This window comes from Physeter macrocephalus, chromosome 5, assembly GCF_002837175.3.
Source record: "Physeter macrocephalus isolate SW-GA chromosome 5, ASM283717v5, whole genome shotgun sequence".
In the NCBI taxonomy this organism is placed as follows: Eukaryota; Metazoa; Chordata; class Mammalia; order Artiodactyla; family Physeteridae; genus Physeter; species Physeter macrocephalus.
Window position 1 is genome coordinate 19,279,380 of NC_041218.1, and position 18,951 is coordinate 19,298,330.

At 39.7% G+C, this 18,951-nt stretch overlaps 1 protein-coding gene across 1 annotated transcript in view; it reads right to left on the reverse strand.

Annotated features, from left to right (window-relative positions):
* LRGUK (leucine rich repeats and guanylate kinase domain containing) overlaps positions 1-18,951 on the reverse strand; it is a 92,965-nt gene that overhangs the window by 56,701 nt on the left and 17,313 nt on the right. Inside the window, 3 exon segments of the mRNA XM_055084828.1 lie at positions 1,999-2,123; positions 12,179-12,260; positions 15,903-16,003. Of these exon segments, the coding sequence (XP_054940803.1) occupies positions 1,999-2,123; positions 12,179-12,260; positions 15,903-16,003 (308 nt within the window).

An 18,951-nucleotide genomic window follows, 5' to 3' on the forward strand; every position in this document is an offset into this window, starting at 1 on the left:
ATAAACCCCACTTGATCATGGTGTATGATGCTTTTAATGTGCTGCTGGATTCTGTTTGCTAGTATTTTGTTGAGGATTTTTGCATCTATGTTCATCAGTGATATTGGCCTATAGTTTTCTTTCTTTGTGACATGTTTGTGTGGCTTTGGTATCAGGCTGATGGTGGCCTCGTAGAATGAGTTTGGGAATGGTCCTCCCTCTGCTGTATTTTGGAAGAGTTTGAGAAGGATAGGTGTTAGCTCTTCTCTAATGTTTGATAGAATTCGTCTGTGAAGCCGTCTGGTCCTGGCCTTTGTTTGCTGGAAGATTTTTAATCACAGTCTCAATTTCAGGGTTTGTGACTGGTCTGTTTATATTTTCTATTTCTTCTTGGTTCAGTCTCAGAAGGTTGTGCTTTTCTAAGAATTTGTGCATTTCTTCCAGGTTGTCTATTTTATTGGCATATAGTTGCCTGTAGTAATCTCTCATGATCCTTTGTATTTCTGCCGTGTCAGTTGTTACTTCTCCTTTTTCATTTCTAACTCTATTGATATGAGTCTTCTCCCTTTTTTTCTGGCTAATGGTTTATCAATTTTGTTTATATTCTCAAAGACCCAGCTTTTAGTTTTATTGATCTTTGCTACTGTTTCCTTCATTTCTTTTTCATTTATTTCTGATCTGATCTTTATGATTTCTCTCCTTCTGCTAACTTTGGGAATTTTTGTTCTTCTTACTCTAATTGCTTTAGGTATAAGGTTAGATTGCTTATTTGAGATGTTTCTTATTTCTTGAGGTTGGATTGTATTGGTATAAACTTCCCTCTTAGAACTGCTTTTGGTGCATCCCATAGGTTTTGGGTCGTCGTGTTTTCATTGTCATTTGTTTCTAGGTATTTTTTGATTTCCTCTTTGATTTCTTCAGTGATGTCTTGGTTATTAACAAAATATTCTCAGTAGTTGCTAAAAGTATGCCTTCCTTTCTCAGTGTTAAAGTCAATCTTTTAAAAAATGGCATTTGTGGGCTTCCCTGGTGGCGCAGTGGTTGGGAGTCCACCTGCCGATGCAGGGAACACGGGTTCGTGCCCTGGTCTGGGAGGATCCCACGTGCCGCGGAGCGGCTGGGCCCGTGAGCCATGGCCGCTGGGCCTGCGCATCCGGAGCCTGTGCTCCGCAACGGGAGAGGCCACAGCAGTGAGAGGCCCGCGTACCGGAAACAAACAAACAAACAAACAACAACAAAATGGCATTTGTGTACCAAATTAGGAAATCATTTTACTTTAGCATGAATTATTCATCACACACACACACACAAACACACACCCCAGATATGGAAAGGAGCAAACAGAACTAAAGACAATGACATTTTATGAAGGAATTAGCTCTTTATAAAACTGAAAAATCCTAACTATCATTCATATATTTATTAAGACATTAACTAGTACTTCTATAAAGAATAACACTTTTGTTAGACTCACCAGACAAAGTATTTTGATCGGTAACATTCCTAAGCCATTAATGGTTGTGATCTTGTTCTTGGCCAAACTAAGGTGGGTAAGACTGCTACACAGCTCTAGTCCATTGATTTCAGCTATCTCATTGCCTATACACCATGACTATGTTTAAGGAAAATAGTATTAGAAACATTCCACGTGCCGCGGAGCGGCTGGGCCCGTGAGCCATGGCCGCTGGGCCTGCGCATCCGGAGCCTGTGCTCCGCAACGGGAGAGGCCACAGCAGTGAGAGGCCCGCGTACCGGAAACAAACAAACAAACAAACAACAACAAAATGGCATTTGTGTACCAAATTAGGAAATCATTTTACTTTAGCATGAATTATTCATCACACACACACACACAAACACACACCCCAGATATGGAAAGGAGCAAACAGAACTAAAGACAATGACATTTTATGAAGGAATTAGCTCTTTATAAAACTGAAAAATCCTAACTATCATTCATATATTTATTAAGACATTAACTAGTACTTCTATAAAGAATAACACTTTTGTTAGACTCACCAGACAAAGTATTTTGATCGGTAACATTCCTAAGCCATTAATGGTTGTGATCTTGTTCTTGGCCAAACTAAGGTGGGTAAGACTGCTACACAGCTCTAGTCCATTGATTTCAGCTATCTCATTGCCTATACACCATGACTATGTTTAAGGAAAATAGTATTAGAAACATTTGGAAGAAAAAATGAATTAGTGTCAAATCATTAGAAAAATCAGACAACAGCATAAATAAAAAAGTACTCTATGCTAATATAGGATGAATGCTAAGTCTTAAAATGATATTTTTTTCATATAGAAGTTAATAGTGCACCAGGTAAAATTAGTTTGCTTTTTTTAAAGGCATATCTATTGAGTGTGCTCAGTTGCCTTTGTGTTCATATGTGACTCATTTAATCAGTGAGGAAAAACACTTCAGAGTGATTCAAAGCAGCCACCTTGGCAGTGTTTTTTCCTTGGTTCCTTAATGGCCTCCATGAGAAACTCTTGTACTTTTCCACAGGCAGAACTGAATCCAGGGTTGCCCTGGAGAGGCACATGCACTTTATCATCCCCATAACCAGGGAAACAGCCCAGGAGGTGTCATCTGCAGAAAATGGGTGATACTGAGAGGAATAGCTTTTTCTTCTATCTATATTGGCTTCTCTTCTCTTTATAATAAACGAGGCCTAAACTCAGCCTTCTTTTCCTCATCTGTTGATTTTCTAGTTATTTTAAAATTTAACTCTTAGCTTTTGTGTTCCATCCTTATAGCCACCTAAAACTGCAAACTCTGAGTCACGAATTCTACTTACCTCTCTCTGTCCTCAATCTTTCTGGCAAATTTCTAGGATTTAATATCACTTCTCCACCCAAGCTCAGTTTTCCCTCCCAAGTAGCCTAAGACATCACCATTTTCTCAGCCACTTGTAATCTTCAGGGCGTCCAATCATCACCAAAACCTGGCATGTTTTGCTTTAAAACATCTCTTCAAATATGTCCTTCCTTTTCATTCACTCCTATGCCAACTTAATTCAGCTTTAGCACCAATGGATACCTCTAACATCCATTTCTTCCTGCCCTCAAGTCACCTTAATTTTTTTTTAATGGAAATGCATTTCTTTTATTTATTTAACTTTACTTTTGGTTGTGTGGGTCTTCGTTACTGTGCGAGGGCTTTCTCTAGATGTGGCAAGCGGGGGCCACTCTTCATCGCGGCGCGCAGGCCTCTCACTATCACGGCCTCTCTTGTTGCGGAACACAAGCTCCAGACGCGCAGGCTCAGTGGCCATGGCTCACGGGCCTAGTTGCTCCGCGGCATGTGGGATCTTCCCAGACCAGGGCTCGAACCCGTGTCCCCTGCATTAGCAGGCAGATTCTCAACCACTGCGCCACCAGAGAAGCGCAGTCAGCTTAATTTTTTTCAAAACATTGACTGGATATCACGCTTCAATTAAAAAATTCTCACAGGACGAATTCCAAATTCTTCACTCTGTCATTTAAGGCCCTTTACTTTAAGCAAAACCTGTTTATCGAATTTCACCCCCATAATAATCCAGTGAGAATGCTCCAATTCTGCCAGGTCAATCTTCTCAATAGTTCTGGAATATACCCCTTGACTTTCTTAATTTTTTTAAATACTGCTTTCCTACTTATTTCTAAACCTTACCCATTCTTCAGGACTTAATTTGAAATTCCACCTTTTAAAGTTTTTTCTATTTTTTAACATTTGCATTAAACCAACATCTTAAGTATTTCTTTTTGACAACCTCATTTCCCTACTACTATTAGTTTTTAATTACATAAGTAAATACAGGTGACAGACTGGGAGAATATATTCACAACATATATAGTATACAAAGAATTACTATCTAGAAAACATAAAGAATGACAATAACCCAATAGAAAATGGGGAAAGAATATATCCAGGAAATTCCCAGAAGAGCAAATCCAAGTGGCTAACATAATAAACATATGAAAAGACACTCTGCTTCACCTATAGTTGGGAGAAAGCAAATTAAGATACTATCCTTTGCCTATCAGTTTGGCAAACATTTTAAAGCTTTTTTTTTTTTTTTTTTTTTTTTTTTTGTAGTACGCACGCCTTTCACTGTTGTGGCCTCTCCCATTGCGGAGCACAGGCTCCGGACGCGCAGGCCCAGAGGCCATGGCTCACGGGCCCAGCCGCTCTGCAGCATGTGGGATCCTCCCGGACCGGGGCACGAACCCGTGTCCCCTGCATTGGCAGGCGGACTCTCAACCACTGCGCCACCAGGGAAGCCCCCCTAAAGCTTTTGAAGAACAGATTCTTTCATACTACTGGGTGAGAGGGTTCATTATGGTATAGCCTCTCTGGAGGCAATTTGGCAATGACTATTATAATTGTAAATATCAGAGCAATTCCAATTCTTGGTATCCACTCGAGACAAACTCTTTTTTCCTCAAAGCCTTTTCTGGTCAACTTCTAACACCCCACCTATGGAGATTAATCACAGAATCAACAAATTTTTTAAGAGAAAGGAAGGGACTGTAAGTATCACAGAAACATACATTTTGCCTCATAATTATCTGTAGTTATCCTAACTCTACTACTTACTAGTTACGTGATGTAATTTCTCTCTGCTCAGATTTTTCATCTGTAAAATGGAGACAACATCAGGCTGCCGTGAAGGCCAAAAGTTAGATCATGAGAAAAAATTTAGAAAATGTATGTGAGTGAGCTGTACAAGTACCTCACAATTATAAGGCATTGTTATCGTTACTAAATTACAAGCACATGAGGCCAAAGAATCACATCCTCTGCCTCTTGGCCAGCAGCACAAAAAGGAGGATTCAGGCCAGGACTGATTCTGAAAGAACAAAGCCAGAGACAGAGTTTAGTTAAGAAACGAAAAGCAATGATGAGAAAATATTGCCAAATGAACCAGAAATTCCTCGATTTTCCTCACTGGTTCCAGATTCAATCCTTGGGCTGAAGCATAGTTCGGCTTGTTGTCAACATGCATTTCAAAACCACTTTCATAAAGCTTCCTGCCAGACTAGCTCTACAAATAGACACTTATGCTCACAAACACGATTCTTCTTTCTGCTTCCATTTTCTTTGGGCTATTTAAACAATCACTCTATAGATGAAATAAAATACCCTCAGTGTAGCAATCTTTGGTAAGAAAAATTAAGCACGGAAAACTTCAAATGGCCATTTGTCTTAATCTAGCAGAGGAAGCAACAGTCTTTAAGTCCTATTTCAGGAGCGCTAGTGTCTTGGTAGCTCAGCTTCAACAGAAACGAATATACTCTGAATTATGACAGAGAGTAAAACAAATGCTTGTGGGTGGCTGAGTCAGGAAGCCCTCCCATGGGAAGCAGGCAAGGATTAGAAAACTAGAAAACAGGAATCCGGACACTGTCAAGAGATAATGGGAACCGAAAAGGAAAGCCTGTTGACTGTGTATACAGTAATTTTCCAAGACATTAGAGGCCGTTCCCTTGGTGCATCCAGCTTACTCTCTAGCTTTGACTAGTAGGGCAAGTCATGTTTTATGAAATCAGTATTGCAAGGGCCAAAAGGAGGAGGAATACAGAGGCCCCCCTGCAGTCATGGCCATGGCTTCTGCAGCTGCCACTGCCATCACTCACAGCACTGGGGCAAAGGGTGAGGAGCTGACTGAACATCTCTGCTGAGAAACAGGTTCATTTCACCAAAACTGTCTCCTGTTTCCCAACTCTTCACTCCCCTCTGAATTTCAAGGAATTTTAGGCACTATAAATTACAGGTGACCCTTGACAAACAGGTCTGAAATGTATGGGTCCACTTATTCATGGATTTTCTTTTTTTTCACTAAATACATACTACAGTGGTACACCATCTGTAGAGGTTGGCTGAATCCACTGGTGCACGACCGTGGATACAAAGGGCTTACTGTAAAGTTATGTGGCTATTCGATTGCTCTGGGATCGGTCCCCTAACCCCCACCATTATTCAAGGGTCAACTGCAATCAGGCTCTTAGGAGTACTTTTCACAGTGGCGCAACGGCTTCCCCCGCTAATTACTCCCATGGTCACATTATATGTGACTGCCAGCAATGCCAACAGTCAACATGCAGGACTGGTCCACCCAGAGCTCTAAGTTCAGGAATACCTTTATCTCTCCAATCTCCCATTTTCTTAAGAACCTTCATGAAATATTACTTGCTCTTCCTCCTAACATTATTCTTTCATGTTCTTTCATAAGTCTTGGGACTTGCCGATAAGACGAAATATAATCAGATAAGCCACTAAACTATTACAATGAATTAGCTTATTGAGTTAATCCTCTTAGGTATAGTTTAATTTTAAAAGGCCACTATCAGGAGAAAGAGATTCAAAGAACACAATATCATCATACTGCATTCCAGCTCTAAAATTTTATGATTCTATGAATAAATCTTTTACAGTGGAATGTTAGATCCTTGTGGAAACTGAGTGAAGGAATCCAAAGGCACATAAGCATAACTTTACAGCTAGGGAAAAGCCCAACAATATATTTTTACATTTTGGTGATGCTGTCAGCAGTTCACAGTGCTTGACATGAATTATTCACTAGTCAGCATTTGCTCTTATTCATTTGTCTACAACCATAAAATATGGGCCGGGTGTACAGAAAACAGTTACTAAGAAATAAATAGGAAATCCATCACAATTCTCTTAGTGGAAAGAACCACAATGATGACTTTAATCAAAACCAATACTGAAGGATCTTTATCACCTTACCAGTGAAAAATATTCTTCACTATGGGAGTGAATCTCTTTAAGAAATGAAACATACATACACTTTAAATGGCTATGTGATAAAAGCAGTAATTACTCAATGAATTGCGATATGAGAAGAACAATGGAATGCAGACGACTAGTCTCAGCTCAACCATATACAAATAATATCGGACATTTCCCTGAGTCTCAGGCTCCTCTCCCATAAAATAACAGCACTAGATGATCCCTAAAGTCCTGTCTGGATTTAAAAATTCTATAAATCACTTTTAAAAAATTTCATGATTCTATAATCATGGAATAAATTCCAATGATCAATTAATATTTATAGGTAAAGAATAAACTTCATCCTTTCTTAAGACCAAATAAATATACTAATCCTTGGCAAAGTTTATCATCTTTTGATTTGGGGTGATTATCAATTAATCATCAGTTGCCCACCTACAGAAGGAAAAAATAGCGTAATAAGATTAACTAAAAAAGTTGATATTTTATAGTTAATTCATTCTGAGGTATTAACATAATCTACTACAATCACATGGTCAGCACTACTAGCTTGGTTAACTGATTTGTTTTTTATTTTAAAAAACTGATTTTAATATTGATAATTATACTTCTCTTTTAATTTTATTTTAAACAAAAGTGCAATTTTTTTTTCTTCAAATAGGAAACACAGATGCTCACTAAGGAAAGCTTGAATAAATACAAAAAGTTTAAAAAAAGATAACAGCCAAATTTCTAAAGCATTTAAAAAAGGACAAATGGAATGGCAGCAGATGAGAAAAGCATGACATTCAAGATATAACAGACAGGACTCCTTAGCTTAGAGCTGTGGATCTCAAAGTGTGGTCCTCAGACCAGCAATGCCAGCATCATCCCAGAACTTGTTAGATATGCAAGTTCTCAGGTACCACCCCAGACCTACTTAACCAAAAGCTCTGGAGGGTGGGGACCAGAAATAGGTGTTTTAACAAGCCCTCCAGGGAATTCTGAAAGAGCTGGACTTTGACATTTGGTAACTAACTGTTTTCAAGGAAATTAATTTCTAAATTTCAAATTTAAAAAAAATTTTAATGAAGACAGGCACATCATTGGCCATACATGGCCTGCTTTTATTTACTTTTAAAAATTTGATGAATATTCTTGAAACCACCACCATTCCCAGCCCAAGAAGTAGAACATTAGCTATAAGTTACATCTACCTCTGCACACCTCTCCTGTCACGTCTTGACGGCTCCCTCTCACAGATAACCCCTAGGCTGAATTGCCTAATTCTTCTTCCCTTTCCCCTTTGGTTTTATACCTAAATTATATTTGGTTTGGACTTTCCTGGTGGCGCAGTGGTGAAGAATCATCCTGCCAGTGCAGGGGACACGGGTTCGATCCCTGGTCCGGGAAGATCCCACATACCGCGGAGCAACTGAGCCTGTGCGCCACAACCACTAAGCCTGTGCTCTAGAGCCCATGAGCCACAACTACTGAGCCCACGCACCGCAACTACTGAAGCCGGCATGTCTAGAGCCTGTGCTCCGCAACAAGAGAAGCCACTGCAATGAGAAGCCCGCGCACCGCAAGAAAGAGTAGCCCCCGCCCGTCGCAACTAGAGAAAGCCCGTGTGCAGCAACGAAGACCCAACGCAGCCAAAAATTAAAAAAAAAAATTTTTTTAATTAAAAATTTTTTTTTAATTTTAAAAAATTAAAAAAAAATTTTTAATTAAAATTTTTTTTAATTTTAAAAAATTAAAAACAATTTTTTTTAATTAAAAATTTTTTTTAATTTTAAAAAATTAAAAAAAAATTATATTTGGTTTTATTAACAGTCAACTTTATTGGCGCATGGAGATATATACAGTTCATTCATTTTCATGACTATATGATAATGCTATTGTATCAGTATACCATAATTTATTTATGCTCTCTTATCAAGGAATATTTGGGCTATTTCAATTTTTTGCTATTACAAGCCTCCAGGTACACGTATGCTAAACTTCTTATATATAGGAATGAAAGTGCTAGATCATAGAAAACATGGATGTTCAACTTTACAAGATTGCACAAAACTGTTTTCCAAAGTGGATGAACTATTTTCACATCCGTAAGGAAGAAAAATAGAGATCCTCTTGACCTATGTGTTCTCCAACACATGGTATTTTTAGATTTCTTACATTCTGTCAACTGAATGGATAGGATATAGTATATCGTGAGCTTGACTTGCATTTCTCTGAATACAAATGAGGTTGACATGTCTTCATATGTTTGTTAGCCTTTCTGATTCATTTTCTATAAAATTATATTTACACATCTTCTCCCATCTTCATATCCAGGAACATGCTATATTATATTTCCCTTTAGTTAGGTCTCTAATACCCTTCAATAAAGTTTTATTATGTTCCCCTGACAGGTCTTATTCATCTTTAATAAGATACGTATTCTTATAAATGGTGTTTCTTTTTAAGGTTGTGTTTTCTAGTTGCTTGTTTGTGGTGTAGAGTAATGCAATCGATTTCTGTTTATTGAAGTCATATCCAACTACCATGTTGAACTCTCAAAACTCTATTATTTCTAGTAGTTTATTGCAAGTTCTTTTTTATATTCTGTAGACAATCATATCATTTGCAAAAAAATGACTTTTTCTCCTTATCAGTCTTTATACTTTGCTTTCATTTCTTTCTCTTATGATGCTGAGTAAGACCTCTTAAACAATGACGGTTAGAAGTGGCAAAGGCGGTTATCTTGTCTTGTATCCTTGATTTTAAAGAGTGCTTAGAACATGTCCCCAGTTAGGATAAAGTTTGTTTCAAATATTTTTGTTGACATTCTTATCAAGGTGAGGAAATTCCCTATTACTAGTTTACTAAGAGTTTTTATTGTGAATGAAGAATGGATTCTATTAAATTTTCTGTATCTATTGAGCTTCTATATCTATTTATCATATGATTTATGTCCCTTAATCCGTTCATGTCGTTAATGACATTTTAAAATTTTCTAATGTTAAACTATCCTTACATTCATGAGATAAACCTAACTTGGTCATGGTATATTATCTTTTTCATATACTGTCAGATTCAGTTTGCTAATATTTTGTTTAGGATTTTTACATCTATATCACAAGTGAAATAAGCCTGTCATTTTCCTTTCTCTTACTGTTCCTTGTCTGGTTTGGGTATCAAAGTAACCTCATTAAAATGAATTGTGAATATGCCTTCTATTTTAAATCTTTGAAAGAATTTGTTCATTTTTGAAAGGTTTGTTCTTGAAAGTTGGGGTTTTTTGTATGAAGATTTTTAATTTAATTGATTTAAATTTGTAATGAACTAGGTTTATAGTTATAGGACTACTCAGGGTTTCTATCTCCAAGTCAGTGCTTTGGTGTGTAACATTTTTCTAGGGATTTATCCATTTCATCTAAGTTTTAAAATGTTCTGGCATTAAAAAGTTGTTTAGAAATTCTTTTTTATTTCAAAGATTTTAAGTCTTTTCAAAACTCTAATTACATAATTATACACAATATGATATGTCTGAACAGAACAAAAGAAAGAGGCATAGTTAGTACTGTTTAAAAATTAGCCTACTCTCTTTTCAAAATTGTAAGCTATCTAAGAAGTAGTTTATGAAGGGGAGCTAGTTCTGGGTATTTGTCTTTGCATTTTTAAAAACACAGATGAGGAATTGTGCCACGGTATTTACATTCTAATTATGTGTCTGTGTTCTGAATTCCAATCGGTTCTGATGTAATAAAGCTTTTTACACTTTGGAGATAAGACTCCATTGTTACATCTAAAGTCAAGTTTAAAAAACCCTGATTCCTTCCTCCATTGACATTTACAAAGTCATAACAGTTTAGCTCTTTACATGGAAAGATAAATTTATGTAGAAATTAAGACTTTCATGATAGAAATGTTTTAAAATGCATCCTCCATTTTCAGTCCAAAATACTGTGGAGTTGTTTTCTCTGGCAATTCCATGCTTGCACATAGAATATTTTCTGGGAGACAGAACTCCAGACTCTTGTGTCACCATTCTCACTCAGGGTACACTGAAGAATAGAAGGAACTCTGGATGCTCAGTCCCTTTTGTCTGGTTGGAGTTTAGGGGGGCAGCTGACGTCTACACCAGTGCTCCTCAAGCTTTAATATGAACTCACATCACCTGGGGGTCTTGTTAAAAATGCAGATTCTGATTTCAGAGGTCTGGGGTAGCATCCAAGAGTCTGCATTTCTAAGAAGTTCCAGGCAATGCTGACACTGCTGGTGTTCCCTGAGGAGCATTCTTCTAGATGGTCTGAGATGAGTAGATCTCTGAGCCAGACAGCTTCTGGGCCATCAGACTCTATCTCTTTCCAAATGCAATATATACAACAGTCAAGCATAAAGTGCAGGTTCTATGGATGGGTGCCGCTAATGTGTACTACTTTTAGTTGGTCATCAAAACATTTCATTTTGATCATTTTCTCATTCGGCTACGTTCAGGAAAACTTGCTCGTTTCAAGAGCACCCACTAAATGTCCACTAATTGCTCATTTTCACACCCAAGTTCTGAAGAGAGTGATGTGATGTTTTAAGCTTTCCATCACATACAAATAAAGCGTTTTTCCTACAAAATATGTCTTCAAGAAAACGTACCTTCTGTTCTCCCCACATCTCAGCCTCATTCCTAGTGTGTACTAGCTGCTGCCACATCCCTGGAATGCGGCACCCGAGGGCAATCAATTCATTCTCCACTCCGCCCTGAAAAATCCTCAGGTGGGTAGAAAGATACTGAGAAAGAGAAGGCGCTGCTCCCTTATCACCCAGAGAACACTGGTCTCTAGGGTAAGGAAGAGATTCAAGCTCATTAAACTCACAGATCCCCAGTCATCCCCTTAGGGTCCAGAAGCTGGAGTGTTTTTATGTTAAAGTAGGTGCTCTGTTTGCACAGGAGCCTGGCTCATGCAACAGATATGTTCCTGAAGTTGGCTGCAAATCAAAAATTGTTGGTTTTACTTTTTAAAAATTTTTATGAAAGCATCATTTGAGATACACTAGAGAGGGTTGTTAGTTAAAGGGAGCTTAGTGTGAATTCTTCTGTAAAATAAATAATCACTAATTTTGGCCATATTTGGATTTTCAGATACTGAATTTACATAAAATAGGGCCCCAGTTTAAGTAAATTTGAAGAAAGGAGTTGGGCAAAACAGAACTTCTTATCTGGTTCTAGAATTAAAAATAAGGCTATGTTTATCAGAAGAATGACTCTCTTCTTAGCTTTTCAGGTGTAAGATGTTCTTGGCAAGCTTTGATTTGCACCCTTACTCCATGGTCAGTAAAATATCCTCATTTCGTGAATACCAATTCTTAACCGTTTAAATGAGTCACACATCTCTAGTGAATTGCCTATCCGGCACTATTCCAGGTCATCCAGTACACATGTATTAATGGGTCTCTTAATCAAACTTTCCCCTTTAATCATTCAAAGGATACTGTCCAAAATTAGTTTCGTGAGAGACTCATATGCTGACAAATCACACATTTCCGAAATTTGGTTGTAGGAAAAATCCACCTTCTGATAAGAGAAAGAGAGCAGGATGTTATACTTTATTTCTCATTCATCTTAACCACACAATTACTTGCACAACAAGAATGTATTTTCTGATGAGGGGTTACAATTCATAGTTGAAAATACACTCAGGCTAATGTACTTCCTTTGTGTTTAATCCTTTCCTAGCTGGGACCCTCGTCTGCCCACTTTGAGGGGTACTAAGGTGGAGATCCTTCCCCGTGGCTGGCGCGGACAGCCGCGCAACAGAAACGCTTTCTGTTTCTTCACTCTCCCAAATTTCAGCACTTATTTTAAACTTTCTTGATCTTCCTTCAGAGCTTACCTCAGTTTCACCCTTACTAACCACCATGTCTTCGTTTTCGCTGACGCCCAATAGCCTGCGTTCATTTAGTTTATATGCACATCTTGCTTCTGGCTTCTTTGCCTTCTCTGTTTCTGGCTCAATTTACTCTCCTGTGTCACCCCCTAAAGGCCAGAAAAGTCTTTCTTATTCATCCCTCAGGCCATACCTCGTCCACTCAGCACCCTTTTTCAAACTTGACTACCTTAGGAAAGCATTTTCAACAATATTAGTTGTTCCTACTCAAAAATATGAGAAAGAAAAACAACATTAAATAACTTTGTTTAATTATTCACCTACTGGCAAAAGATTAAAAATATATATATTTTTAAACACTGCATTAATGTGCTAGGCACATGGTAATCATTTTCTGGAAAACTATCAAGCAATTATATAATAAGTACTATTGTTATCTTCTTGTGCCCTTTAAAAGAGCAATTTTACCTCCCCCCACCCATGCACTAAGATTATTTTTATCAATGTATTAAATACTAAATACTTTAAATACTAAAAACTTTAAATACTGGATACTAAAAAAACTTCCTTTGAAAACAGCTCAAGTGGCAAGTGTAGAAAATTGGTTAAGTTGATTACAATACAGCAACAAGACTGCACAGTAAGTAAAATACAACTATGTGAATCATGTGAAGAAATAGAAATGTGCAAACAAAATCCTGTTAAAAATAAATCAGAAACAAAATTTTATGCATATACAAATTGCAACTATGTAAAATACATTCCATGAATTAATTAAAAAGTCAGTTTGGCATGATAAAATGAAACTTATTTGCTTTTTCCTTCTATATAATAATGATGGGCTAGAGATAAATTTATAATTATCTAGGTTTACTAATAGCTGACATTTTTCCATCAACACCTTTCATTCTTGTGCCACAGCTTGTGTGTGCTCATGATACCTATCTAACTACACACCTGTTGGGACTATATGCCAATACTGTGCCCTCCATGCACTTATGACACTGGGCTTGTTGAGAGACCTTAAAAGGGTTATGACATTGCCCTGACTCCCAGTGGGAGTTCCACTGGAACCCAGAGCTTGTAAGAAGTGCCCATCAATCAAACGAGCCTTCTTCACCTACTAAGAGCAAAATCATTCTAGGAAATACAAAAAGGGTACAAGTATAAGCTCCCGCTCTTTGGGACATGTATGCTTTCTTTGGTTGGTGGCACAAGGCACATAGATAATAAATGAAACTTAAGCAGAGCTATCCGAGAGGGTGGGACATCATACACAAGCGTGATTTACTGGAAAAATGGGCTTTGGGTCTCAGACATGGGGTTCAGTGCCAGCCCTGTGACCTCCCAGCAAAGGTCAAGTAAGTCATTTAACCTTTCTGTGCTTCTGCAAACTCATCTGTAAAATGGGACCATCCCAGCTGCCTCATAGTTCTATTGGGAGGATTTAGTAAGATCCTGCATTGAAAACATTGGAAGGCCTCAATCATTCCCCTCCCAGGTTCACAAAGGGTTCACTTATGGTTCACACAGGGTTGAAGTACCTCGTCAGGGGCACTCTGGCACTTTGCAAGCACTTTCCTAAAGTTACCAACACATTTGCTCTTAATTCTCTAGGAACTTAAACACTGAGGTATCTGCCATAACGATGGAAACACATCATTATACATTTGTCCAAACCCACAGAACGTACAACACCAAGAGTGAATCCTAATGTAAACTGTGGACTTCGGGTGATTATGATGTGTCAGTGTAGGTTTGAGTGTAACAAATGCCCCACTCTGGTGGGGGATGTTGATAATGGGGAGGCTGTGCATTTGTGGCGGCAGGAGATATATGGGAAGTCTCTGCACTTTCTCCTCAATTTTGCTATGAACCTAAAACTGCTCTAAAAAAAAAGATGGGGTATCTGATTTGTTTTTGTTTACTTGTGCAGTCTTTTGGGGAGGGGGTGAGGCAAGGTTGTGAATGAAAGAAACTCCAGGCAAGTTTTTCCCAAGGAAGGGGGTCACGCTGTTGCCATGGCTGATTTCACTGGGGCTTAGAGCAAGGCAGAAGGGGACAGCAAAAGAGGGAGAATCAAGTTCTGCAAGAACAATTCCTGATGACCTGGAGACCATAAGCCCCCATACTGAGGACAAAGAGGCACCTTGTGTGGTTTTTCTGGATAAAGGAATGTCACCACAGCAATAACTGTAATTTCAAAGGGAAAAAACTCACTACTAATAAAAATGTAGCAATGTGAAATAACAGAAGAAAAATTAAGAAAGGCGTCTCACTGACAGTATGGAGGATGTCAGATTCTTGATTTCAAACAGACTCATATTTGTGCAAGCTCCAGCAGAATACATGGGATCTACATTAATTTGGCTTGTAAACAAAATAAAACTAATAGGTAATAAAAGGCAATCATTGATTGCCCACTCCTTAAAACAACTTTTTAATGAAATATTTGAGTCCAATAGAAAAATACTCGTCCCAAGCTGTGGCAATGGTTCCCAAATTTGACAGCACGTCAGAGCCACCTGGGCGGGGTCTTTTAGAAATTCCCACACCCAGGCCTTACCTTGGACCACTTGAACCAGAACACCTGGCAGTGGGATCCAGGCATCAGTAGTCTTTAAAACTCTCCAGGTGATTCCAGTGTGCAGAAAATCGGAGTACCATTAATCTATGACCTCTCTGCTTACATGTGGTCCATGGACCAGCAGCAATGGCTCACCAGGAAGGCTGTTAGAAAGCAGAGCCTCAGGCCTACCTCAGACCTACTGGATCAGAATCTCATTTTCACAAGAACACCACGTGACCTACACACATGTTAAAGTATGAGACACAGCGCTCCACAGAAGAGTAAGCTGCTCCATCAACCACCATTCACAGAGTTTCATTCTGCCTTAGAAATGCAAAAGCAAGTACAGAGAAGCAAGAATGAAGATCTGAAATCACTGCTTTCTAAACAAAAGTAAAGGTTGGATCAATAAAGAAGGCAAAATTTAAGCCCCCAGGAAATTTTTACAGAATTTTCAGGTATAAAATTGTTCTGCTATAATAAAAGTATACAAATAACTAGTATTTAAATGAAGCAGAGAAAAGGGAAAGAAGGTAGTTCATGGGTTTGGACACTAGGTTTTAGCAAAGCTTCCGAAAAAGATAATCTCTTGGAAGACTATCTCCCTTTTCTAAAATAAATGATACACAAATCCTTCTCCTTTTTTATTTCATTTCTCCTCTGTCTTATTCTCTCTGAATTCTCTTTTAGTGCTGTTTTGCTTGTTAATGTATTTCACAAACCAGTTAACACATGTAATTAGTGTATTAATAAAATCTACCTTGAGATTTTTGGGTGGCTTGAAATTGAAGAATGTCGTCAGTTTATTCTGAGAAGCATTAAGTTCTAGAAGATAAGGCATACAGCTCACACAAGACAAATCTGGGGGGTAAAATGAATAAAGAATAAGGTAAGTCAATAAAATAAAACTTAGACAAAGTCATTAAAAACAGCATACATTATAACAGAACATCTTAAAACTATACCAGTTGCAAGCACATCTTAATTATTCCAGATGAGTGAAATGAATAAAAATAGGAATATGCAAAACACACACACACACACACACACACACACACACACACACACACACACACACACACACACACACATAGTGTGGAAAATGCACCATGAGCCCACAATTTAACCTTCTTCTGCAGGGCCCCCCCACCTGTCCCATCCCCATCTTCCATCACAACCAGGAAAGAAATGACCGAGGCCTCCTTGTGGCCCAGCTCACTCTCCCCTGAGCTGCAAACAATCAATGCTTCAAAAACGCCAGCCTTGGGGGAGACCTTCAAGATGGCAGAGGAGTTAGACGCGGAGATCACCTTCCTCCCGACAAATACATCAGAAATACATCTACATGTGGAACAACTCCTACAGAACACCTACTGAACGCTAGCAGAAGACCTCAGACTTCCCAAAAGGCAAGAAACTCCCCACGTACCTTGGTAGGGCAAAAGAAAAAAGAAAAAACAGAGAAAAAAGAACTGGGATGGGACCTGCACCAGTGGGAGGGAGCTGGGAAGGAGGAAACATTTCCACACACAAGGAAGCCCCTTCACTGGCGGAGACGGGGGGTGGCAGGGGGAAGCTTCAGAGCCACGGAGAAGAGCGCAGCAAGAGGGGTGCAGAGGGCAAATCGGAGAATTCCCACACAGAGGATCGGTGCTGACCTACACTCACCAGCCCGAGAGGCTCGTCTGCTCACCGGCCGGGGTGGGCGGGGGCTGGGAGCTGAGGCTAGGGCTTCGGAGGTCGGATCCCAGGGAGAGGACTGGGGTTGGCGGTGTGAACACAGCCTGAAGGGGCTAGTGTGCTACAGCTAGCCGGGAGGGAGTCCAGGAAAAGGGGTGGAGCTGCCGAAGAGGCAAGAGATAATTGTTTTGGGTACGCGTGGAGCGGGGATTCAGAGCACCGCCTCAACGAGCTCCAGAGACGGGCGCGAGCCGCGGCTATCAGCGCGGAACCCAGAGACAGGCATGAAACGCTATGGCTGCTGCTGCCACCACCAAGAAGCCTGTGTCCAAGCCCAGGTCACTCTCCACACCGTCCTTCCCGGGAGCCTGTAGAGCCCACCACTGCCAGGGTCCCGTGATCCAGGGACAACTTCCCCGGGAGAACACACGGTGCGCCTCAGGCTGGTGCAACATCACGCTGGCCTCTGCTGCCGCAGGGTCACCCCGCATCCGTAACCCTCCCTCGCCCCCTGCCTGAGTAAGCCAGAGCCCCCAGTCAGCTGCTCCTCTAACCCCGCTCTGTCTGGGCAAAGAACAGACGCCCTCAGGCGACCTACACACAGAGGCGGGGCCAAGTCCAAAGCTGAACCCCGGGAGCTGTGCAAACAAAGAAGAGAAAGGGAAATCTCTCCCAGCAGCCTCAGGAGCAGCGGATTAAACCTCCACAATCAACTTGATGTAACCTGCATCTCTGGAATACCTGAATAAACAATGAATCATCCCAAATTGAGGTGGTGGACTTTGAAGGCAATGATATATATTTTTTTCCCCATTTTCTCTTTTTGTGAATGTGAATGTGTATGCTTCTTTGTGTGATTTTGTCTGTATAGCTTTGCTTTTACCATTTGTCCTAGGGTTTTGTCTGTCTGGTTTCTGTTTCTTTTCTTTTTTGGGATAGTTTTTAGCAGTTGTTATAATTGGTGGATTTGTTTTTTGGTTTGGTTGCAATCTTTTTTAAATTTTTAATAATTTTTTATTTTAATAACTTCATTTTATTTTCTTTTTTTCTTTCTTTCTTTCTTTCTCCCTTTTCTTCTGAGCCGTGTGGCTGACAGGGTCTTGGTGCTCCAGCCGGGTGTCAGGCTTGTGCCTCTGTGGCAGGAGAGCCGAGTTCAGGACATTGGTTCACCAGAGACCTTCCAGCTCCAGGTAGTATCAAATGGCAAAGCTCTCCCAGAGATTTCCATCTCAATGCTAAGACTCAGCTCCACTCAACAACCAGCAAGCTACAGTGCTGGACACCCTATGCCAAACAACTAGCAAGACAGGAACACAACGCCGCCCATTAGCAGAGCGGATGCCTAAAATCATAACGAGGTCAGAGACACCCCAAACACACCACCGGACACGGTTCTACCCACCAGAAAGACAAGATCCAGCCTCATCCACGGGAACACAGGCACCAGTCCCCTCCACTAGGAAGCCTACACAACCCACTGAACCAACCTTAGCCACTGTGGGCAGACACCAAAAACAACGGGAACTACGAACCTGCAGCCTGTGAAAAGGAGACCCCAAACACAGTAAGTTAAGCAAAATGAGAAGACAGAGAAACACACAGCAGATTAAGGAGCAATGTAAAAACCCACCAGACCAAACAAATGAAGAGGAAATAGGCAGTCTACCTGAAAAAGAATTCAGCGAAAAGATAGTAAAGATGATCCAAAATCTTGGAAATAGAATGGAAAAAAATACAAGAAACGTTTAACAAGGACCTGGAAGAACTAAAGAGCAAATCCATGGAGAAACACGGCAAGACACATATTAATCAAACAATCAAAAAATAAATACAAAGAAAAAATATTAAAAGCAGCAAGGGAAAGACAACAAATAACATACAAGGGAATCCCCATAAGGTTAACAGCTGTTCTTTCAGCAGAAACTCTACAAAACAGAAGGGAGTGGCAGGACATATTTAAAGTGATGAAAGGGAAGAACCTACAACCAAGATTACTCTACCCAGCAAGGATCTCGTTCAGATTCGATGGAGAAATTAAAACCTTTACAGACAAGCAAAAGCTAAGAGAATTCAGCACCACCAAACCAGCTTTACAACAAATGCTAAAGGAACTTCCCTAGGCAGGAAAC